This window comes from Drosophila novamexicana, unplaced genomic scaffold (assembly GCF_003285875.2).
Source record: "Drosophila novamexicana strain 15010-1031.04,08,12 unplaced genomic scaffold, DnovRS2.1 tig00000308-arrow-arrow-pilon, whole genome shotgun sequence".
In the NCBI taxonomy this organism is placed as follows: domain Eukaryota; kingdom Metazoa; phylum Arthropoda; class Insecta; order Diptera; family Drosophilidae; genus Drosophila; species Drosophila novamexicana.
In genome coordinates, this window is record NW_020824799.1 from 282,390 (window position 1) to 308,239 (window position 25,850).

Genomic DNA, 25,850 nt, shown 5'->3' on the forward strand with positions numbered 1-25,850 from the left:
TTTGAGTAAATTCAATATGACTTAAAACAAACATTTATATAATGTACCTTTATGTTGGCATAAATTAATTTTCGCTCATATTTCTTTTGATATTCATTTGTATAACATTAAGATTTGCATCACACATCGATATTGAAAACAACAACGCATCAAAACATTTATCATTTTTTTATATATTTTATATTTTTATATAATTTTTTTTGTCATTTTCTTCAAGCCTGTAAGTGGCCGTCTCTTTTTTCTTCATAAATAAAATAGTCTAGTTGCTTAGTTTTGTTTGCAAATTTGAGTTTTGCATTTGAAAGGACACCAAGTGAAAGTTATTTTTCTTGTAGTTTTTTGACTATGCAGTTTTACTCTTGTATATAGTTGATAAATTCGCTTTTGTGTTAGGTCATATATGTGTTTTTTGCTTATCGCATATGCAACGTTCTTTGTGGTGGGCATTTTGATGCTAGTTTCAGCTTGAATTATCAATGTTTTTTTCTAGTGCACAAGTAAACACTTCCAAGGGGATTGTCTTATAGGGGGCACATGTTACATACATCGATATATAAATAGTTGTAGATAAATATATTGTAGATAAATATATATAATATAGTATATGCTTGTATATATAGTTCAGTTAGACATTTACCATTGATATACACATTTAAAATTTGACTAATTTCATTTAAATGTTGCACTTTAACTTAAATTAAACCTCTTGCCGCTTGCATACCTTATGTTTATTGAAATTACAGTTTCTTCAATATTTAATTACCAATTTTTTTGTATACACCTATAAACATTTATATAATTCGCAACGCTATAAGTTCACATCAATATATATATATGTACTCTGTGGAGTTGTATTTCCTTTATAAATATATATGTAGTAGTATTTCTATAGAATTGATTAATATTTTGCATATTGTGTAATTTAGCTTTTCAATGCTGCTTTGATATATATGATATATATGTATTTTAAATGTATTTGTTTTGTTTGGTATTTTTAATATTTAATATTTTAATTGGAATATGTATTCTTGAAACTCACATCGAGATATACTGCCCTTCGATGGGCTATAAATATGCATAAAATTTACTTTACGACTCGCTTCTATTTTATCTCATAACATCGATACTCATCACGGGCACCGCACACTTTTTTAGCATTGCTGAAATGCCGCTTAGATCTCGTAATTACGGAACTTATTGGCCACATCTGTGTTCTCAGTACCCCACTCGGCCTTGCGGCTGCCGTAGTAGAGTGCGGCTCCGCCCTCCGAGGCCCGTCGATGGGCCGGATTCGGGGAGGCGGCTGTAAGGCCGCCGCTGCAACCAGCGCCAGCCGGAGCAGCTCCAGCTTCAGTCTCCGGTAGCATGCGGTCCTTGGTCTTAGGTGTGGCCCAATGCATGGACTTTGATAGAGTGGAAAACAATTAGGCCATTAATTGAACTGTCTTTTGTAACTGGATAACGCAACTACTCTCAGAGCCAATGCATTTGATGTGTGCGTGTATTTACATTAGGCTGGATTTGCATTTGTGCACGAAATAGAAACTCAGATGCATTAGCTCCTCATTTGCATGCACGGCGTACACTTAGAATACTTTGGATGAAGAGGCACATTCAAAAAATACCATAAAATACGTAAATACTGTAGGAATTCGGACGACCAGTGTCAGGCTTTAGACTGGGAGCTTAAATCAAAGTTTGTTGCTAGTTAAATTAAAGACACATTTGCAGTTTTATTAGGGCTGAGATCTGGTTTTCCTGTGTGCCGTTTACCATTAGCAAACGCATTAATCAAAATGTTCCTACCAAATAAGAGCCTAACCGCACTGGCCAGAAAAGTGCGTGTGGCCTTAAAACGAAATATGAAATTGGCAGCACGTGCCCAAATTGCCTGCAACCGCTAAAGCCAAAATGCAACCAGTGCAAATTGTTGGCCCACTCGACTGCCAAAAGCAAATTTATGACCGGACCAAAAACTTACCGCAGCAAATTAGCCAGACAGGCTGTCAACATTGATGGATGACCGAAAATATCCTACGGAAATTAGCTTCGAGCGTTGATTCACTGCGACGATTAATCACATTAAATTTGTAACAATGTCAATGCAAATGCAATCGGATATCAGGTTACAACTACCATAAACTGAGCAAAAAAAATTAGTACACAAACAAATTAAAATGGATGTCTTATATCTGGAAGAGCAGATACATAAGTAGTATGTCAACTCTGTAGAGAATACCCTGTTGCAAAACTATAGAAAGTAGCTCAACTTCTTACTTTCTGTTAGCTAACACAATATTGATACTTGAATGTTTATTTATTTATAAATTATAGTGTTGTTGCTTTAAAATGTAAGAGTATTGTCTTCTTAAAAGCATCTTTTATAAAATTTGCTAAAAATACTTGATACTTATTGTCTTGGCGATAAACTCGCTTAAAAAGACTAACAGGCACGGACAGAGACAAGTTGGCTGTGGATGCACTTTCAACAGCTGTAATAAGCCCACATTGTCAAATTCCATGTGTACAGGGTATAAGCATTTACACAAACGGCACACGAAAACCCACAGTTGCTCAGTTTTCTAAAGTCTTTTGGGGTTTGGCGGCTACTTCTCTGTTTCGCTGTATTCCTGGCTCATACGCATACCTCTTTATCCACTTTCTCGGCAATTGTGTATCTTCTCACCTGGCCGACGTGCTCCTTCATGCCGAGCCACTGTTTGTAGCTCATTGAGATGCCGCTGTTGCGCCACTTGTCGTACACGGCGCGCTTCTCCGGATCGCAAAGGGTCTCCTTGGCCTCCTGTAACAGAAAAGTAACAAAAAAAAATACTTGAATGTTTATTTATGTAGGTCGATTGAAGTCAAATTCGACGAAGCCCAAAACAAATACCAGTAAAACCTTGAGTTGTTGTCTTCAGCTACTATTTTAGCCTTTGCCTTTTGCTTGCATAATAATCAATTTACATAGCATACTTATTGGCATGACTGTGATTAACACACACACGCACACACGAACACTCAAGTGAACAAATACGTTTACACGCTCAAGTGGCTTTGATAGCGTATCTGGTCATGATACCAATACACACACATTATTAGACATCTACAACTTTTATGCCAAAGCAGCCTGTTGGCACGTTTGTTAGATACACAAAGGCCGCAGACAAGCCTACAGACACACACACACACACACATCCAGTCTGTGCTAGTGAGATTTTATTGTTGCGATTCTTACACGATAATCAATTATTTTACTACTCATTGATTATGTGGGTCAGCAGGCAACGTTTCAGAATATTCCTATTATCTGCTAGCTGCCTGCTTCAATTATTTTTGCCCTTTGGCTATGTTTGTTATTGCCAATCAGGAATTTGATTTTGCATGGAACTGAAAAGGCGAAAATGTTGTCATGAATTACAATGTCACCCGCTGACAAAATTACTTTAATAAAGATCTCTTAGTGACAAGACAAAATAATATAAATTGCATGTGCACGGAGTTTCAGAAAGAGTAAGCGCGGCTTTCTCGAGGGAAACTAAAAACAAAAAACAAATTTCTGTAAAACTTATAAGATTGCCACAAAATGAATACAAATTGCTGCTAGAATTTTTTTAAACTTCCGGTTAATTTTATCTCTAAGTTAAGAAAAGTTTTATGTGGGAACTCTTTCCAAAAAATTGGAACCCGCCCTAAATGACAGCAAATTGATCTGATTTACAATAAATTTGTTTCTTAAAGTTCAAGAAGCTCATAGTGAAGGTAACTTTTGACAGGCGTTTATGTCGGAAAAATTGCGTATTTGACCATTTCTCGAAGATATAAGTATTATAAATATTACTGATATAATTGATGCTATCTCATATTGTATTGCACATTAATATTATTTCACATTTAGGATACATTTCCCCGTTCTCCGCACATTTGAGAATAAAAATAATTGGGGTATAGCTTTGAATTTTGGTATAAGCATCCAATATTTAGGTCATAAAAATCATAACATCAAGTTAATCAAGAATCATAGCTTGGAAGTTGGGGGAGAAGAAGCACAGCCACATCGCGCTGCGTGCCTCCTTGTGTGTGTGTGTGTGTGTGTCTATGTGTGTGTGTGCGTCTTTGTGTATGTATATAATGAAAATAGAATGCTTGTAATTATAGAAAGATTCTGGTCTCGAGATATATCTTATTCGGGCTCGAGATATATCTTATTCGGGCACGCACGAGTGTTCGAGTGTTGAACGCGCATAAAAAGTTAAATATGCACGTAGGCAAGCAGATTCATATGTAAGAATGTAATCCAGCAGAATTTTATAGAAATATACATTTTACGTAATACTTTTGTTTGTACTGTGGAGGATTGATAAGATTATTATGTTATCTATTGCAGATATATCGGTTTAATGCATAATATAATATCAGTGCACATTTTATTGAGCTCGTTAATTTATGCAGCTTTTGGCCTGAAGCAATTTGCATATTTCCAGTAAAAAACTACTTGAATATTGCTGAAGTGCAAAGAAAATATAATAAATGTGTCTCTTTCTTATTATTTTGAGCTACTTTGAAAAACTTTAAGGCTACACATGTTGCTTATGCTCTTAAAATTGCTTAAAAAAAGTTTTTTGAGCAGATTTAAATTATGTTGGTGCTTATTGAAATCTCAACATTTCACTTGGAATGCTTTATAGCCGCCTTCAGCGTTTGTTTTATGGCTTTGACGCTAAAGCGACCATAAAAAAGGCTCCCGACCTAACTGGCAGCAAACACACGCGGGCACAGGCACGTACACGCACATTCACACACACACACATACACAGGGAGAGACCTTTAGTAGCTGAAAATTTTATTTGCTTCTTTTGTTTTTTTATGGCAAATTCAAGCTCTGAGCCCAGTTCCACAACTAAAATGAATAGAAGAAGACTTCCGCAACACTTGTTGCCGTCGCTATTGCCCAAACACAAGTTTTATTGTCGCTGTAGCTGGCAGGACTCTAATGAGGAGCGACAGAACAAGGACGAGCGAACGGCAACCGTTTGGCAAAGTTGATGTGGTTCCCCTTCGCCAAAGTCGGCTAACAATAGCCACGTGCAAACATATTAACATGTTCATATATAGTATATGTATATGCATGTGTATGTTATATATATATAAAGGTATATGTAAATGTATATTTATGATGCTATGCTTTTGGTGCCCTGACACAGCGGAAAATCAATAGTCCTTTTCAAAATATGTGCTCTATGCATACATGTGTAGGGTATATTTTTGTAATTTTGCTATCTACTTGTTAAGTGCTCGCGATCTCTGAAGCTTTTTGTTATGTGTAAAATTCAATTTGAGGTTGAGTGTAAATGAGTGTGTTTCTGGCTAGCTATTCAATTATGTGTGTGTGGCTTGTGTGTGGGCGCATGTATGTGTGTACGTGTATGTGTGTTCTTGCTAGTGCTTTGTTTCATGTGACTTAAAAGTTTTGCCAACTGACAGGCAACCATATTGCATGCACCACACACATTTCTCTTGCTCATGTGTGCGTGTGTGTGTGTATGTGTGTGTGTGTGTAGTTTTTGATTACGCCAACTGTGTGTTTTTCTTATAATTTATATGAGCAGCCCGAGCCCTCCAAATGCAAACACGAGTCCACGCTTTCAACTTAAACAAATTACCCTCGGGGCGGACAAGTACGGTGCCTCCCCTCGTCCTCGACTTGAGAACCCGCCTGGCGGCACTTTATTAAATATGTAAAATGCTCAACATTTGCCTTTTCGTTGCTGGGCAAATTTTCATTGTTGCTGCTTACCTTTAGTAGCTGGAACTTGGCCTCCGCCTCCTTGTCGCCGCAGTTCTTGTCCGGATGATACTGAAGCGCCAGAACCTTGTACTCGGCCTGGACTTGCTCCGGCTGGGGAAAGGTAGAAAATGGCGCAAATTAACTAAAGTGCAATAAAAAATTCGTATTTTTCCATAAATTAAGTAAGCATGTTCTGGCATCAATCTTGAAAATATCTCCAGAGCACAGTGAAACATTTTTCCAAAATGCATTACAAAATTCATAACATTTGAACAAAATGAGAAAATCGAATAATAAAAAACACATGAAAGAGAATTTATGCAACTTTAAAGTGAGGGCTTAGTCATTTTTAAAGGTCAACAGGATCTGCTTTTAAAAGGCAACTTAGTCAACAATTTATTACGATAATTTAGAATAATTAGCATTTGAAGTGGAAACCCAACCCTTTTCAATAAAATTTCGAAATATATATGTTGCAAATATTTTTAAAGATTTTAAGTGGAGCAATGCGGAGTATATCCAAAACAATTTAAAATTTAGGACCTAACTGATATCAATGATATTAACAAATACTTGATTGTGGTTAGCTTAGGAATTAAGGCGTATAAAAAAAAACAACCAATCTCAATACTTTCCCAAACTTTTTACTCAAAAAACCAAAAAAAAAAGCACTTCCTTGAAAAAGTTGACTAACTATAAAGACAAAACAACAAAACCAAGTTATCAAATAAAGATTTGTCTGATCCTTTGGGACTACCCTTATCGATGTATGTATACTTTGGTTTACAAACTCAACTCAAACGTCGATTTTTGCAATAGGTTTCCAGATAACGGCCCACTGTGCGGCGTAACAAACACGTATTACATAATATCAAATTGTTGTGACATGCAGATTTCATGCTGTTCCCCAGATGAAGAGAAATATGCCGCCCATCACCATGCCAAAAATGAGGAAGTCAAGCCAGCTGGGGGCGTCGAAGCGGAGCCGTGCAGGGAAGCTGTAACCACATGCCAGGTAAAGCTGTCAGGAGTACGTGAAGCTTCAGCTGGCATATGGCATTAGAATTAAAGCAACAGCAATGGGCGGTTAGCGATAAGCCCCAACAACAATCAGAAGCACACATTTAGCTGCCGTTGGGCGGCAAGGCTGGGAAATTGTAAACTGGAAAATTTCGTGTGAAAATGAAAACCACTTAACTGTAATAGCATGGGCATAAGAAATACTCAAATGCTTGAAACGCCACGCAAATTGCGGCAAAAAAATGGAAATAAATAAATATGAAACTTGTCTAAAAGGCTGACAGACCTTTGACGCTGACAACGGATCCTGCTCTCGACTGACATTAGCGTCAAGACTGTGCGAACAATTGTTATTAATTAAGCCAAAGTGCTTTGCAGTGACAGCAACAAGTTGCTGTCAGGCAACAACATTTAACCTCGCCGCTGTTGACCAAGTTTGGCGTCTGGCAGGACTTGACAGTTGTCATCGCAACCCGAGCTACAAAAGCGCATTATTCTTTCGAAATCGGTGCAGCGCAGCCAGGACTCGCAATTTCAAAACAAAGGCCACTTGTTTTTTTGTTTCTCTGAATTGTTTGTGCAAATAGCTTTTCGTGCACAATAACAAACGCGCACAATGAATGCAGATGCCATACACAAACAATTGCTTTGCCAGCAGCTCAGTCGGTCAGTCAGTCAGTCAGTCCGTCAGAGAGTCAAGTATGCATTAGTTTGCATTTCTGCATTTCTATTGCCAGCTTAAAGTATCGACTCTGCTCATTAAATATATGACAGATATATGACTTATGTATAGAACATTCAGTCAGTCAGTCCAAGCAGAGAGTCAGAGAGCCAACTAGGCATTAGTATAATCTGCATAAAGTATCGACTCTGCTCTTAAAATATATGTTCGATAGATACATCATATATATATATATAGAGAAAGAGTATTTCTCGGCAGCTCCTCTTCCTAATAAATATTTCTTATTATTTATTTGCGCAGGTTGAATTTGTTATGTTCAGCTAAAGGCAACGAGGCGTCTAATTAATTTCGACGCAATTAATATTACTTCTACGGTAGACTGCAAAACACACAATACAACAAATACTATTGCCGCAGCAGACAAGGACACAAGCTCACACCCACACACACACACACACACATGTGTTTAGATACGTGCGTGACAGATTCGTTTGTCTCAGTATGTGTGTGCTCCTAGTGAGTTTTGACATTTCCACAACCATTAGATAGTAGCGAATGTTTACACACGCGCACACACTCGACAGATGTGCCATTTAGTATGTTGACATTTTGTTATTTTTTGGCAGTCCATTACGAATTTCGAAACTGTATCAAAACAATGCGCACAGTGGCACAAAAGAGCACCGGCGAGCCCCACCCGAAACCGTCTCCCGAGAGACTCAATAATGGAAATGTCATCAGTTGCAGTGAATCACAAATACGTTGCTGTAGACTCGATTGAATTGTAAAAGCGCTCTATTGCAACGGAGTGTACAAATTGCATAATGCAATTAAAGTGAACCAATTAATATTGAATTGATCAATTAGTATGCATTGCCATGTTATTAACCAAAGCGAATTTCCATTTGATTATGCCGGACGTTGTCGGGCGCAAATGTAAATGAGCATCAAGAGCTCAGCCCAATTGTTCTATGGAGACTTTCAGCAGCTTTTCATAATAAAACCAAATGCACATATGTTAAAAACTGTGCATTCAAATGCGGCCATGACATATGCAAATTTTTTTAAGAACATCGCATAAGTGTTTCCCGACACAATGCGCAGCTTAACTGTAGGAGAGATGAGATGACACGGTTGTGAGCTCAACTGCGGGCAATTCAATTCATTTGCGGAGCCAACAATTGATCCACTCATAACAATAATGTCGAGGCGTTTGAATTGCTGCAATTTCATTTGTAAAAAGCCGGCCAATCGGAATTGGCCTGCAAACTGAAACTAGCCGCGAGAAGCTGGGAACAAAGATGGAATCTTGATTGAAAAAAGGGGGGAAAATGTAAATTCCACTTGGCATTTTTATCACATTGTTTATGGCACATTGCAGAACATTAAAGTTAAATAAAATGTTTTCTTTTTAATTGAAGCTTGTTAAACCCTTTTACAGGGTATCTCCTGCACTTTCATCCAGAGAACTTTTACTTGTTATACCCAAAATTGTGCTACGCCTTGGCCAAGATATCTTCGACCTCATAAATCAATAGTCATATTTGTCTGTTCCTCTGCATTTCCTCTCTTGGCTTTAAGACTTTATTTGCACAGTTTTCGTCTTATTTGAGAAGGCAGTACACATGGCTGAGTTGGTAACATATTTTTCTCTTCATCAATAACAAGTCATTTTTTTCATTATTGTCATCGTCAGCAGTAATTTGATTTAATTTCAACTTTGCCGCAAAGGTATTTCATGTTCCTCACTTCGGAAATTATAGATTCTTCTAGATGTTTAGAATCTTAAGAAGTGCACTTGAATAACATATCTCATGTAATATACTCCCTTTAACCCGTTGAATACCGCAAAGGCAAATGTTATGACAAACGTTTGGAAACTTAATCGAGACTAAAATTAATAATAATACAAGTAAAAGGTCACTCGGGCGTGGCTGACTAAGAGATATCCTGAACATAGTGCTTAGCTGAACATAACTGAACTACATACGCAGTTCTAACCCTTTTCTAGATAAGTCTATACTTTTAAAGATGTTGTTTTTTTGTACTTTTTTAGGAGATAGGAATGGTTGTTTTTAATCTGCGTATATAAGGTAAAAAAACGATGAGTTTATCATTTAACTTGTTAAAGAGGGGTTTAATGGTCCGTTTGTTTGCTCGATCTCAGAAACTATAAGAGCTGAAAACTAAAAGAGAGTTCGACTTCATGAAATCGATCGCAATCGACCTCTAGATTAATCTGGCATTCAAATCTGAACACCGATTTTTAGTCGAAATTCATGTCCAAATCTTACCCCAAGATTCGTATATGTCGTTTCAAAACGACATAATCTCGCCATGATCAACGGCGGAGTAATGTCGTTTTGAAACGACATATATCCGCGCGGATATATGTCGTTTTTGGGGCTTGGAGATATGTCGCTTCAAAACGACATAATCTCGCCATGATCAACGGCGGAGTTATGTCGTTTTGAAACGACATATCTCCAAGCCTCAAAAACGACATAACTCGGTCAAATCTCATCCGATTTTCACGAAGTTTGGCTTTTACTTCATGGTTTTACCTCTAGATTAATCTGGCATTCAAATCTCGACACCGATTTTTTGGTCGAAACTCATGTCCAAATCTTACCCCGTATTCGTATATAGACATGGGTCAAAAATTACCACCCCCATAACTCGATCAAATCTCATCCGATTTACACGAAGTTTGGCTTTTTCTTCATGGCTTTCCCTCTAGATTAATCTGGCATTCAAATCTCGACACCGATTTTTTAGTCGAAATTCATGTCCAAATCTTACCCCGTATTCGTATATAGACATGGCGGAGTTATGTCGTTTTGAAACGACATATCTCCAAGCCCCAAAAACGACATAACTCGGTCAAATCTCATCCGATTTTCACGAAGTTTGGCTTTTACTTCATGGTTTTACCTCTAGATTAATCTGGCATTCAAATCTCGACACCGATTTTTTGGTCGAAATTCATGTCCAAATCTTACCCCGTATTCGTATATAGACATGGGTCAAAATTTACCACCCCCATATCTCGGCCAAATCTCATCCGATTTTCACGAAGTTTGGCTTTTTCTTCATGGTTTTCCCTCTAGATTAATCTGGCATTCAAATCTGAACACCGATTTTTTAGTCGAAATTCATGTCCAAATCTTACCCCAAGATTCGTATATGTCGTTTCAAAACGACATAATCTCGCCATGATCAACGGCGGAGTTATGTCGTTTTGAAACGACATATCTCCAAGCCCCAAAAACGACATAACTCGGTCAAATCTCATCCGATTTTCACGAAGTTTGGCTTTTACTTCATGGTTTTACCTCTAGATTAATCTGGCATTCAAATCTCGACACCGATTTTTTGGTCGAAATTCATGTCCAAATCTTACCCCGTATTCGTATATAGACATGGGTCAAAAATTACCACCCCCATAACTCGGTCAAATCTCATCCGATTTACACGAAGTTGGGCTTTTTCTTCATGGCTTTCCCTCTAGATTAATCTGGCATTCAAATCTGAACACCGATTTTTTGGTCGAAATTCATGTCCAAATCTTACCCCAAGATTCGTATATAGACATGGGTCAAAAATTACCACCCCCATAACTCGGTCAAATTTCATCCGATTTTCACGAAGTTTGGCTTTTACTTCATGGTTTTACCTCTAGATTAATCTGGCATTCAAATCTCGACACCGATTTTTTGGTCGAAATTCATGTCCAAATCTTACCCCGTATTCGTATATAGACATGGGTCAAAATTTACCACCCCCATATCTCGGCCAAATCTCATCCGATTTTCACGAAGTTTGGCTTTTTCTTGATGGTTTTCCCTCTAGATTAATCTGGCATTCAAATCTGAACACCGATTTTTTAGTCGAAATTCATGTCCAAATCTTACCCCAAGATTCGTATATGTCGTTTCAAAACGACATAATCTCGCCATGATCAACGGCGGAGTTATGTCGTTTTGAAACGACATATCTCCAAGCCCCAAAAACGACATAACTCGGTCAAATCTCATCCGATTTTCACGAAGTTTGGCTTTTACTTCATGGTTTTACCTCTAGATTAATCTGGCATTCAAATCTCGACACCGATTTTTTGGTCGAAACTCATGTCCAAATCTTACCCCGTATTCGTATATAGACATGGGTCAAAAATTACCACCCCCATAACTCGATCAAATCTCATCCGATTTACACGAAGTTTGGCTTTTTCTTCATGGCTTTCCCTCTAGATTAATCTGGCATTCAAATCTCGACACCGATTTTTTAGTCGAAATTCATGTCCAAATCTTACCCCGTATTCGTATATAGACATGGCGGAGTTATGTCGTTTTGAAACGACATATCTCCAAGCCCCAAAAACGACATAACTCGGTCAAATCTCATCCGATTTTCACGAAGTTTGGCTTTTTCTTCATGGCTTTCCCTCTAGATTAATCTGGCATTCAAATCTCGACACCGATTTTTTAGTCGAAATTCATGTCCAAATCTTACCCCGTATTCGTATATAGACATGGCGGAGTTATGTCGTTTTGAAACGACATATCTCCAAGCCCCAAAAACGACATAACTCGGTCAAATCTCATCCGATTTTCACGAAGTTTGGCTTTTACTTCATGGTTTTACCTCTAGATTAATCTGGCATTCAAATCTCGACACCGATTTTTTGGTCGAAATTCATGTCCAAATCTTACCCCGTATTCGTATATAGACATGGGTCAAAATTTACCACCCCCATATCTCGGCCAAATCTCATCCGATTTTCACGAAGTTTGGCTTTTTCTTCATGGTTTTCCCTCTAGATTAATCTGGCATTCAAATCTGAACACCGATTTTTTAGTCGAAATTCATGTCCAAATCTTACCCCAAGATTCGTATATGTCGTTTCAAAACGACATAATCTCGCCATGATCAACGGCGGAGTTATGTCGTTTTGAAACGACATATCTCCAAGCCCCAAAAACGACATAACTCGGTCAAATCTCATCCGATTTTCACGAAGTTTGGCTTTTACTTCATGGTTTTACCTCTAGATTAATCTGGCATTCAAATCTCGACACCGATTTTTTGGTCGAAATTCATGTCCAAATCTTACCCCGTATTCGTATATAGACATGGGTCAAAAATTACCACCCCCATAACTCGGTCAAATCTCATCCGATTTACACGAAGTTGGGCTTTTTCTTCATGGCTTTCCCTCTAGATTAATCTGGCATTCAAATCTGAACACCGATTTTTTGGTCGAAATTCATGTCCAAATCTTACCCCAAGATTCGTATATAGACATGGGTCAAAAATTACCACCCCCATAACTCGGTCAAATTTCATCCGATTTTCACGAAGTTTGGCTTTTACTTCATGGTTTTACCTCTAGATTAATCTGGCATTCAAATCTCGACACCGATTTTTTGGTCGAAATTCATGTCCAAATCTTACCCCGTATTCGTATATAGACATGGGTCAAAATTTACCACCCCCATATCTCGGCCAAATCTCATCCGATTTTCACGAAGTTTGGCTTTTTCTTGATGGTTTTCCCTCTAGATTAATCTGGCATTCAAATCTGAACACCGATTTTTTAGTCGAAATTCATGTCCAAATCTTACCCCAAGATTCGTATATGTCGTTTCAAAACGACATAATCTCGCCATGATCAACGGCGGAGTTATGTCGTTTTGAAACGACATATCTCCAAGCCCCAAAAACGACATAACTCGGTCAAATCTCATCCGATTTTCACGAAGTTTGGCTTTTACTTCATGGTTTTACCTCTAGATTAATCTGGCATTCAAATCTCGACACCGATTTTTTGGTCGAAATTCATGTCCAAATCTTACCCCGTATTCGTATATAGACATGGGTCAAAATTTACCACCCCCATATCTCGGCCAAATCTCATCCGATTTTCACGAAGTTTGGCTTTTTCTTGATGGTTTTCCCTCTAGATTAATCTGGCATTCAAATCTGAACACCGATTTTTTAGTCGAAATTCATGTCCAAATCTTACCCCAAGATTCGTATATGTCGTTTCAAAACGACATAATCTCGCCATGATCAACGGCGGAGTTATGTCGTTTTGAAACGACATATCTCCAAGCCCCAAAAACGACATAACTCGGTCAAATCTCATCCGATTTTCACGAAGTTTGGCTTTTACTTCATGGTTTTACCTCTAGATTAATCTGGCATTCAAATCTCGACACCGATTTTTTGGTCGAAATTCATGTCCAAATCTTACCCCGTATTCGTATATAGACATGGGTCAAAAATTACCACCCCCATAACTCGGTCAAATCTCATCCGATTTACACGAAGTTGGGCTTTTTCTTCATGGCTTTCCCTCTAGATTAATCTGGCATTCAAATCTGAACACCGATTTTTTGGTCGAAATTCATGTCCAAATCTTACCCCAAGATTCGTATATAGACATGGGTCAAAAATTACCACCCCCATAACTCGGTCAAATTTCATCCGATTTTCACGAAGTTTGGCTTTTACTTCATGGTTTTACCTCTAGATTAATCTGGCATTCAAATCTCGACACCGATTTTTTGGTCGAAATTCATGTCCAAATCTTACCCCGTATTCGTATATAGACATGGGTCAAAATTTACCACCCCCATATCTCGGCCAAATCTCATCCGATTTTCACGAAGTTTGGCTTTTTCTTGATGGTTTTCCCTCTAGATTAATCTGGCATTCAAATCTGAACACCGATTTTTTAGTCGAAATTCATGTCCAATTCTTACCCCAAGATTCGTATATGTCGTTTCAAAACGACATAATCTCGCCATGATCAACGGCGGAGTTATGTCGTTTTGAAACGACATATCTCCAAGCCCCAAAAACGACATAACTCGGTCAAATCTCATCCGATTTTCACGAAGTTTGGCTTTTACTTCATGGTTTTACCTCTAGATTAATCTGGCATTCAAATCTCGACACCGATTTTTTGGTCGAAATTCATGTCCAAATCTTACCCCGTATTCGTATATAGACATGGCGGAGTTATGTCGTTTTGAAACGACATATCTCCAAGCCCCAAAAACGACATAACTCGGTCAAATCTCATCCGATTTTCACGAAGTTTGGCTTTTACTTCATGGTTTTACCTCTAGATTAATCTGGCATTCAAATCTCGACACCGATTTTTTGGTCGAAATTCATGTCCAAATCTTACCCCGTATTCGTATATAGACATGGCGGAGTTATGTCGTTTTGAAACGACATATCTCCAAGCCCCAAAAACGACATAACTCGGTCAAATCTCATCCGATTTTCACGAAGTTTGGCTTTTACTTCATGGTTTTACCTCTAGATTAATCTGGCATTCAAATCTCGACACCGATTTTTTGGTCGAAATTCATGTCCAAATCTTACCCCGTATTCGTATATAGACATGGGTCAAAATTTACCACCCCCATATCTCGGCCAAATCTCATCCGATTTTCACGAAGTTTGGCTTTTTCTTCATGGGTTTCCCTCTAGATTAATCTGGCATTCAAATCTGAACACCGATTTTTTAGTCGAAATTCATGTCCAAATCTTACCCCAAGATTCGTATATGTCGTTTCAAAACGACATAATCTCGCCATGATCAACGGCGGAGTTATGTCGTTTTGAAACGACATATCTCCAAGCCCCAAAAACGACATAACTCGGTCAAATCTCATCCGATTTTCACGAAGTTTGGCTTTTACTTCATGGTTTTACCTCTAGATTAATCTGGCATTCAAATCTCGACACCGATTTTTTGGTCGAAATTCATGTCCAAATCTTACCCCGTATTCGTATATAGCATGGCGGAGTTATGTCGTTTTGAAACGACATATCTCCAAGCCCCAAAAACGACACAACTCGGTCAAATCTCATCCGATTTTCACGAAGTTTGGCTTTTACTTCATGGTTTTACCTCTAGATTAATCTGGCATTCAAATCTGAACACCGATTTTTTGGTCGAAATTCATGTCCAAATCTTACCCCGTATTCGTATATAGACATGGGTCAAAATTTACCACCCCCATATCTCGGCCAAATCTCATCCGATTTTCACGAAGTTTGGCTTTTTCTTCATGGTTTTCCCTCTAGATTAATCTGGCATTCAAATCTGAACACCGATTTTTTAGTCGAAATTCATGTCCAAATCTTACCCCAAGATTCGTATATGTCGTTTCAAAACGACATAATCTCGCCATGATCAACGGCGGAGTTATGTCGTTTTGAAACGACATATCTCCAAGCCCCAAAAACGACATAACTCGGTCAAATCTCATCCGATTTTCACGAAGTTTGGCTTTTACTTCATGGTTTTACCTCTAGATTAATCTGGCATTCAAATCTCGACACCGATTTTTTGGTCGAAATTCATGTCCAAATCTTACCCCGTATTCGTATATAGACATGGCGGAGTTATGTCGTTTTGAAACGACATATCTCCAAGCCCCAAAAACGACATAACTCGGTCAAATCTCATCCGATTTTCACGAAGTTTGGCTTTTACTTCATGGTTTTACCTCTAGATTAATCTGGCATTCAAATCTCGACACCGATTTTTTGGTCGAAATTCATGTCCAAATCTTACCCCGTATTCGTATATAGACATGGGTCAAAATTTACCACCCCCATATCTCGGCCAAATCTCATCCGATTTTCACGAAGTTTGGCTTTTTCTTCATGGTTTTACCTCTAGATTAATCTGGCATTCAAATCTCGACACCGATTTTTTGGTCGAAATTCATGTCCAAATCTTACCCCGTATTCGTATATAGACATGGGTCAAAAATTACCACCCCCATAACTCGGTCAAATCTCATCCGATTTACACGAAGTTGGGCTTTTTCTTCATGGCTTTCCCTCTAGATTAATCTGGCATTCAAATCAGAACACCGATTTTTTGGTCGAAATTCATGTCCAAATCTTACCCCAAGATTCGTATAGACATGGGTCAAAAATTACCACCCCCATAACTCGGTCAAATTTCATCCGATTTTCACGAAGTTTGGCTTTTACTTCATGGTTTTACCTCTAGATTAATCTGGCATTCAAATCTCGACACCGATTTTTTGGTCGAAATTCATGTCCAAATCTTACCCCGTATTCGTATATAGACATGGGTCAAAATTTACCACCCCCATATCTCGGCCAAATCGCATCCGATTTTCACGAAGTTTGGCTTTTTCTTGATGGTTTTCCCTCTAGATTAATCTGGCATTCAAATCTGAACACCGATTTTTTAGTCGAAATTCATGTCCAAATCTTACCCCAAGATTCGTATATGTCGTTTCAAAACGACATAATCTCGCCATGATCAACGGCGGAGTTATGTCGTTTTGAAACGACATATCTCCAAGCCCCAAAAACGACATAACTCGGTCAAATCTCATCCGATTTTCACGAAGTTTGGCTTTTACTTCATGGTTTTACCTCTAGATTAATCTGGCATTCAAATCTCGACACCGATTTTTTGGTCGAAATTCATGTCCAAATCTTACCCCGTATTCGTATATAGACATGGCGGAGTTATGTCGTTTTGAAACGACATATCTCCAAGCCCCAAAAACGACATAACTCGGTCAAATCTCATCCGATTTTCACGAAGTTTGGCTTTTACTTCATGGTTTTACCTCTAGATTAATCTGGCATTCAAATCTGAACACCGATTTTTTGGTCGAAATTCATGTCCAAATCTTACCCCAAGATTCGTATATAGACATGGGTCAAAAATTACCACCCCCATAACTCGGTCAAATTTCATCCGATTTTCACGAAGTTTGGCTTTTACTTCATGGTTTTACCTCTAGATTAATCTGGCATTCAAATCTCGACACCGATTTTTTGGTCGAAATTCATGTCCAAATCTTACCCCGTATTCGTATATAGACATGGGTCAAAATTTACCACCCCCATATCTCGGCCAAATCTCATCCGATTTTCACGAAGTTTGGCTTTTTCTTGATGGTTTTCCCTCTAGATTAATCTGGCATTCAAATCTGAACACCGATTTTTTAGTCGAAATTCATGTCCAATTCTTACCCCAAGATTCGTATATGTCGTTTCAAAACGACATAATCTCGCCATGATCAACGGCGGAGTTATGTCGTTTTGAAACGACATATCTCCAAGCCCCAAAAACGACATAACTCGGTCAAATCTCATCCGATTTTCACGAAGTTTGGCTTTTACTTCATGGTTTTACCTCTAGATTAATCTGGCATTCAAATCTCGACACCGATTTTTTGGTCGAAATTCATGTCCAAATCTTACCCCGTATTCGTATATAGACATGGCGGAGTTATGTCGTTTTGAAACGACATATCTCCAAGCCCCAAAAACGACATAACTCGGTCAAATCTCATCCGATTTTCACGAAGTTTGGCTTTTACTTCATGGTTTTACCTCTAGATTAATCTGGCATTCAAATCTCGACACCGATTTTTTGGTCGAAATTCATGTCCAAATCTTACCCCGTATTCGTATATAGACATGGGTCAAAATTTACCACCCCCATATCTCGGCCAAATCTCATCCGATTTTCACGAAGTTTGGCTTTTTCTTCATGGTTTTCCCTCTAGATTAATCTGGCATTCAAATCTGAACACCGATTTTTTAGTCGAAATTCATGTCCAAATCTTACCCCAAGATTCGTATATGTCGTTTCAAAACGACATAATCTCGCCATGATCAACGGCGGAGTTATGTCGTTTTGAAACGACATATCTCCAAGCCCCAAAAACGACATAACTCGGTCAAATCTCATCCGATTTTCACGAAGTTTGGCTTTTACTTCATGGTTTTACCTCTAGATTAATCTGGCATTCAAATCTCGACACCGATTTTTTGGTCGAAATTCATGTCCAAATCTTACCCCGTATTCGTATACAGACATGGGTCAAAAATTACCACCCCCATAACTCGGTCAAATCTCATCCGATTTACACGAAGTTGGGCTTTTTCTTCATGGCTTTCCCTCTAGATTAATCTGGCATTCAAATCTGAACACCGATTTTTTGGTCGAAATTCATGTCCAAATCTTACCCCAAGATTCGTATATGTCGTTTCAAAACGACATAATCTCGCCATGATCAACGGCGGAGTTATGTCGTTTTGAAACGACATATCTCCAAGCCCCAAAAACGACATAACTCGGTCAAATCTCATCCGATTTTCACGAAGTTTGGCTTTTACTTCATGGTTTTACCTCTAGATTAATCTGGCATTCAAATCTCGACACCGATTTTTTGGTCGAAATTCATGTCCAAATCTTACCCCGTATTCGTATATAGACATGGGTCAAAAATTACCACCCCCATAACTCGGTCAAATCTCATCCGATTTACACGAAGTTGGGCTTTTTCTTCATGGCTTTCCCTCTAGATTAATCTGGCATTCAAATCTGAACACCGATTTTTTGGTCGAAATTCATGTCCAAATCTTACCCCAAGATTCGTATATAGACATGGGTCAAAAATTACCACCCCCATAACTCGGTCAAATCTCATCCGATTTTCACGAAGTTTGGCTTTTACTTCATGGTTTTACCTCTAGATTAATCTGGCATTCAAATCTCGACACCGATTTTTTGGTCGAAATTCATGTCCAAATCTTACCCCGTATTCGTATATAGACATGGGTCAAAATTTACCACCCCCATATCTCGGCCAAATCTCATCCGATTTTCACAAAGTTTGGCTTTTTCTTGATGGTTTTCCCTCTAGATTAATCTGGCATTCAAATCTGAACACCGATTTTTTTGTCGAAATTCATGTCCAATTCTTACCCCAAGATTCGTATATGTCGTTTCAAAACGACATAATCTCGCCATGATCAACGGCGGAGTTATGTCGTTTTGAAACGACATATCTCCAAGCCCCAAAAACGACATAACTCGGTCAAATCTCATCCGATTTTCACGAAGTTTGGCTTTTACTTCAAGGTTTTACCTCTAGATTAATCTGGCATTCAAATCTCGACACCGATTTTTTGGTCGAAATTCATGTCCAAATCTTACCCCGTATTCGTATATAGACATGGGTCAAAAATTACCACCCCCATAACTCGGTCAAATCTCATCCGATTTACACGAAGTTTGGCTTTTTCTTCATGGCTTTCCCTCTAGATTAATCTGGCATTCAAATCTGAACACCGATTTTTTGGTCGAAATTCATGTCCAAATCTTACCCCAAGATTCGTATATAGACATGGGTCAAAAATTACCACCCCCATAACTCGGTCAAATCTCATCCGATTTTCACGAAGTTTGGCTTTTACTTCATGGTTTTACCTCTAGATTAATCTGGCATTCAAATCTCGACACCGATTTTTTGGTCGAAATTCATGTCCAAATCTTACCCCGTATTCGTATATAGACATGGGTCAAAATTTACCACCCCCATATCTCGGCCAAATCTCATCCGATTTTCACAAAGTTTGGCTTTTTCTTGATGGTTTTCCCTCTAGATTAATCTGGCATTCAAATCTGAACACCGATTTTTTAGTCGAAATTCATGTCCAATTCTTACCCCAAGATTCGTATATGTCGTTTCAAAACGACATAATCTCGCCATGATCAACGGCGGAGTTATGTCGTTTTGAAACGACATATCTCCAAGCCCCAAAAACGACATAACTCGGTCAAATCTCATCCGATTTTCACGAAGTTTGGCTTTTACTTCAAGGTTTTACCTCTAGATTAATCTGGCATTCAAATCTCGACACCGATTTTTTGGTCGAAATTCATGTCCAAATCTTACCCCGTATTCGTATATAGACATGGGTCAAAAATTACCACCCCCATAACTCGGTCAAATCTCATCCGATTTACACGAAGTTTGGCTTTTTCTTCATGGCTTTCCCTCTAGATTAATCTGGCATTCAAATCTGAACACCGATTTTTTGGTCGAAATTCATGTCCAATTCTTACCCCAAGATTCGTATATAGACATGGGTCAAAAATTACCACCCCCATAACTCGGTCAAATCTCGTCCGATTTTCACGAAGTTTGGCTTTTACATCATGGTTTTACCTCTAGATTAATCTGGCATTCAAATCTCGACACCGATTTTTTGGTCGAAATTCATGTCCAAATCTTACCCCGTATTCGTATATAGACATGGGTCAAAAATTACCACCCCCATAACTCGGTCAAATCTCATCCGATTTACACGAAGTTTGGCTTATTCTTCATGGCTTTCCCTCCAGATTAATCTGGCATTCAAATCTGAACACCGATTTTTTGGTCGAAATTCATGTCCAAATCTTACCCCAAGATTCGTATATAGACATGGGTCAAAAATTACCAACCCCATAACTCGGTCAAATCTCATCCGATTTTCACGAAGTTTGGCTTTTACATCATGGTTTTACCTCTAGATTAATCTGGCATTCAAATCTCGACACCGATTTTTTGGTCGAAATTCATGTCCAAATCTTACCCCGTATTCGTATATAGACATGGGTCAAAAATTACCACCCCCATAACTCGGTCAAATCTCATCCGATTTACACGAAGTTTGGCTTTTTCTTCATGGCTTTCCCTCTATATTAATCTGGCATTCAAATCTGAACACCGATTTTTTGGTCGAAATTTATGTCCAAATCTTACCCCAAGATTCGTATATGTCGTTTCAAAACGATATAATCTCGCCATGATCAACGATGGAGTTATGTCGTTTTGAAACGACATATCTCCAAGCCCCAAAAACGACATAACTCGGTCAAATCTCATCCGATTTTCACGAAGTTTGGCTTTTACTTCATGGTTTTACCTTTGTTTTCAGAACATATATTGTAGATTTTGAGTGCTAGAGTCAAATTTTACATGTGCTACGCGTATATTATGCACATATCTGGAATATTTCATTTTTTTAGCAATATCTCCCGTACATTTAACATTTTTGTAGCTGTAGCCTTGGGCTTTGGTAAGAGCTTTGGTATGAGATGTAAATTTCAACAAGATCGGACACTAAGCAATAGGACAATAAGAAGTTGTAAAAGAGGGTTATTTCATAAAAGAATAATAAGAAGCACAGCCGTTTCATAAAGAAGCTGTGACTTGAATGCTTCTGAGTGTGTATGGATGTGTATGTGCACGTACAGAAGGGATACAGCTCGGTTGCAGGGTATCTCTTAGCCAGGCACTCCCGGCTCAAGCACTCTTACTTGTTGATTCTTTTTACTTGCGTTACGGGAAACATTCGAAAATGGTGCTAATAAATATTTGGCTTTGTGCATTAAATTTTTACTACAGAAAGAAAAACCTGTATGAAATCGAAAAAACTGCAGATTTTGCAGATCAGGAAACAACGAGAAACTGGATAGGAACCCCAGCTAGGGATTGCCGTCGCCGAAGGAGTTAAGAGGTAGGTGTACTTATGGAACTAGGCTTCTAATTTTCAAACGATAATAATAATAAAACTAATTTATTAGCATTGAAATCCGTTTCTTCAAACTAATAAGCTATTTGGGTCGTTTCAATATTTCAATTCTTTAATATGCACCTTTTGAAATTGAATCTGATTGTATATATTATTTAAGTTTTTGTTACAGAGCCTACAAATTTTAATATAAATGAGAGCCATTACCCGGCAGACATTTTCCTATTTACGCCCGTCGTTCGTCACCCTCATCACGAGAGATGCTCGGTGAGAGCTCGTGCATAATTCAATAGATGATGGCTCAGGATGATGCAATCGACAGCTTGAAAAATTGCCAACATTAAATTGTTTGCAGGTGGAAAATTGCGGCAACGTCAAAACATTTTTCATGCCAATGAATTTGATTATAACCAAGCCAGGTTGAAGCCAACATCATGCTGTTTTTGGAAAATTTCTGAAGCAGAAAATTTGATAGCCCCAAGCGAATGCCAAGTATTAAGGTATTCATATAGCTGAATGCCATTTATCAGGCCAGCAGAGACAACACAAGGCTTTCTATATGCTACTAAAAGTGTTCTTGTGTCAACGGAGAGTCAACACAACAACATGCTACATGAGTAAGGCAAGGGCAGGACTTTTGCCAATCTGTTGACAGTCGGCCACAGCATGCAGCATGGAGTTAAAATATAAAATAATTGTCAGACTTAAGTCACGCACACACACGCAAAAGTTGGCAACTGTTGTGCCAAGAAGCTTAGCCAAAAGTTACGAGTTAGTTTAAGGACTGAGAGTGACAGCAAACTGTTCTTCACTTGACAAAAAGGCAACAGTTTTCGCCTAATCACAGACAATTTTGCACTACGGACTTGAGTCCGTTTTATTTAATTGGCAGTAGTTGCCGCGTTTAATTCTTTCGATCTGGCACGATTCTGATTCTGATTGCGTATACGACGCGTAATTGAGACTAATTCTCAAAGCAAATAGCCCGACGCGTTCAAAGCCAAGTCGGCTAACGTCAACTTTTATTTGATTTCGTTTGTAACTGTAACTGTATCTTTATCTCGCTTTATTTATCTTAAGCTGTTCGCCCAAAAAAGCGTTGCCTTTGTGGCTGCCAGTTTCATCCTCGCCTTAGCTCCTGTCAATTGTGTGCCTGTAAGTGTGTGTGTGTGTGTGTGTGCGTGTGGCGCAAAAGTTCTCGAACTAAACCTAATTCATTGATAATTACATTTTTGGCCAAAGTTAAACGTTGGCGGCTAACGGAAGTGCGGATTTGCTGCTCAGATCATTATGAACTTGGCTAATAATTGGTTTTAATTGAAATTTCGATTCTTACCGATGAGGTCTCATCGCAATGGAGCAGAGCATAAAAGTCCTCGTTGGGACTGCGTTTATAGTTGATGATGGCATCCACGGCGGTCATTTTTACGGAGTTTGTTATGCGGCGAGTTGCTGTCAAACTGAGAGCCAGAATGAAATGAATTATAAATACGCTGGAAAAACAAATCTATATTTATGAGTGTGTGTCAAACAAGTTTTAGATAGCTTGAACTCGAGTTTTTGTTTATGTAGATGTGCAACAACAAATATTTTTAATTTATTTTGTTTTCTCATAGTTTATATACTTGTTTGCTGTGACCACATTTTGTGCTCTGATTCATAACAATAACAATAACAATTGCCGCGAATTCCGCTAAAAAATTTATTTCCTTGGAGAGCAAATGTATGTCTCTCAAGCACGTTTAACAAAAAAATGAAAGCAATATCAGCTGACCTTCGGGTTGAAAAACAAATGCTAAGTATATAATTAACAGCTAAAAAACAAAGCAAGTTAAGTAAGTAAAAATTGCGCGTTTTCATCAACAAATGCAGTTCAATTTATTTATTTATTTTGTTATACTTCTTTCTTGTGTTTTAGTATGGATCACTTTCACTTAGCATCGAGATGCTTAACACCACACTAAAAAGTCAACATCAAAGACCGCACAGTTACTTTTGTTGGTTGCTTCGCGCTCATACAATCAAAACAATGCCGCAGAAGAGCATCAGAAGACGCTGTGGGACTAGCTGTGATTGTCACTACACATAAGGCTCTCACTCTCACTCACTCCCTGTCTCTATCTTCCTATCTCTATATCTCTCCGACTCTCTCTCTCTCTCTCAGTTTCTGTCTTGCGTGCTGTGCACTTTTGAATAAAGTTAACTGTTATTTAGCTGTATTTATTGTGCTTTTACATTTGATGCGCTCACGATGTGGCTGGCAACACGTCGAAATTCAAACTGGCAGCGGATAGGGCTCTGTTCGGCTTGGCTTGGCTTTGCCTACGCACTGGAAGAGCTTGCATCTGTCTCTGCTGAGAGGCAGCCGCAGCTTGCGCTCACGAAAAAGTTGTAGATACGCAGGCAGCGAACTTAAAAGCACCTTTGACTCTTTGGCCGCCTTCCATGGACTGATAAGCGCGCAAAGTATCGGATTTTTTAAATGACAATTGGGGCATTACGTATTCAGTGGTCAAGAGCCGGTTTATTGCTGTCGCCGGGTTAAACCTAATTCTGCTGACTCAGTGCATTGGGTAAATTACCCAATTTCGTCGAGAATCCGTCTGTTTAATCCGACCAAGAATTAACAGCAGGCATTTGTTGTTGCACTCGCTAAGCTTTCAAGTTTGGCCACTTCCAGTTGGCCAGCTTTGGCATAACCGTATGCATGCTGTGTGCTTTGCTTAGCCATAAAAGCTGAACAGAGCTTTTGCCATAAACACTGTTTTATAGCATTGTGAACAGGCAACGGCCGCCACTTGTTGCTTTGCCTTCAAGCCGAAACCCATGCAAGGTAATCAAATTAAACTTTTCCAAATTGTCAAACACCCGTTCCAAACAGGAAATGGCACATTTTCAGCTTCGCCAGTGTTAGATAAGACTCATCAATCTGCGGCCATCGCAATGCGTAGGCTTTCGGGCGTTCCAATCGAATGACAGAAAATCGCTTTTCAAATTAAAAGAGTCAGCCAAGCGTAGAAAATGTGAACAAACTTTGCGGCTAGCGGAATTGAAAATGTAAACTGTTGCATGCTTTTAGGCGGCCAGCAAAAGGCCAACAACGAAAGTTTTTCATAGACCTATCCCATCTCGGCCAACCAACCAATGGGCAGCCCAAAAAATAATTTCCGCCCATAAATCATCATAATGGTTTACCAAAGGTCCGGCATATGGTAGAAAGGTAGCTGGCAAGCGAAATGAAGATGAAACATTTTGACAGCCAGCTAGAGTCCAGGACTTGCCTGGGATCCACGCACGTAGCCAAGTTTATCCTGTGTGTGTACGTGTGTGTGACGTCGACAAATAGAACTGGCCAGAACACACGCACACACACACAACCAAACACTCGAAATGGCAGCTGCTAGAAACCCAAACGAAACGTTTTAATTAGACAAAAGAGCTAAGCAACTATTTATTTCCATTTCTGTTTGCCCGTCTAGCTGCATAGCCCCCAGGCACAGATAAAGATACACAGACATCGAACCGAGGCGCCAGCTCAAGCTCAGAGACAGAGCCAAGGCCTGCAAGCTGGCAGTGCAGGCGATGGCCAGGACACATATCGCCCGGCTTGTGTGCATTCGTATTGATATTGGTATCTGTTGCTAACAGCATTGCGTTTCACTTAAAAGAAAAACCGGGCACCCGACTGTCTCCCAATTTGTGCAGGATTTTAATCTGCCAATTGAATGTGTTTCTTCCAATAGAGGTGAACGATGGTCGTGATTGTCGAACAGAGTTGCAATTTTCAGCAAAGCATTTTTCAATTAAATATCTAGCCAAAAGTGCGATCTACCAAATATATTAAATAATTGCCATAGCTGGCGCCAAAGCAATTTATATATCGATGCTGGATTTGCCTCAAAAATTTCAATTAGAAAATTATGATACAGCTCGGATGGCGGCTTATTTGTGTTTCGCTTTTATTGA

The 25,850-nt window shown here is 38.8% G+C and overlaps 1 protein-coding gene and 1 long non-coding RNA gene across 3 annotated transcripts; one reads left to right on the top strand and one right to left on the bottom strand.

Annotated features, from left to right (window-relative positions):
* Positions 1 to 7: 7 nt before the first annotated feature.
* Positions 8 to 24,169, bottom strand: LOC115759602 (J domain-containing protein). Of its 2 annotated transcripts, none has more exons than XM_030700574.1 (5): positions 24,120 to 24,169; positions 23,221 to 23,344; positions 5,798 to 5,899; positions 2,687 to 2,803; positions 8 to 1,403 (listed from the first exon to the last, which is right to left on the bottom strand). In XM_030700574.1, the coding sequence occupies exons 2-5, from the start codon at positions 23,305 to 23,307 to the stop codon at positions 1,173 to 1,175; spliced, it is 537 nt and encodes a 178-aa protein (XP_030556434.1). In that variant the 5' UTR covers positions 23,308 to 23,344; positions 24,120 to 24,169; the 3' UTR covers positions 8 to 1,172. The 2 variants fall into 2 exon arrangements, with proteins under 2 accessions (XP_030556434.1, XP_030556433.1); XM_030700573.1 differs by having other exon boundaries at positions 2,648 to 2,803.
* Positions 5,909 to 7,083, top strand: LOC115759604. Its single transcript, XR_004017535.1, has 2 exons — positions 5,909 to 6,555; positions 6,608 to 7,083. It is a non-coding gene; the product is annotated as an uncharacterized LOC115759604 (long non-coding RNA).
* Positions 24,170 to 25,850: the final 1,681 nt, after the last annotated feature.

What these genes read in the sequence shown, in the direction of transcription:
- LOC115759602 (XM_030700573.1), bottom strand. Translation starts at nt 23,307, where the DNA reads ATGACCGCCGTGGATGCCATCATCAACTATAAACGCAGTCCCAACGAG. An exon ending in ATTGCGATGAGACCTCATCG is followed by an intron (nt 5,900 to 23,220) that starts GTAAGAATCGAA and finishes ACCTTTCCCCAG; the next exon opens with CCGGAGCAAGTCCAGGCCGA. An exon ending in CCGAGAAAGTGGATAAAGAG is followed by an intron (nt 1,404 to 2,647) that starts GTATGCGTATGA and finishes ACTCTATCAAAG; the next exon opens with TCCATGCATTGGGCCACACC.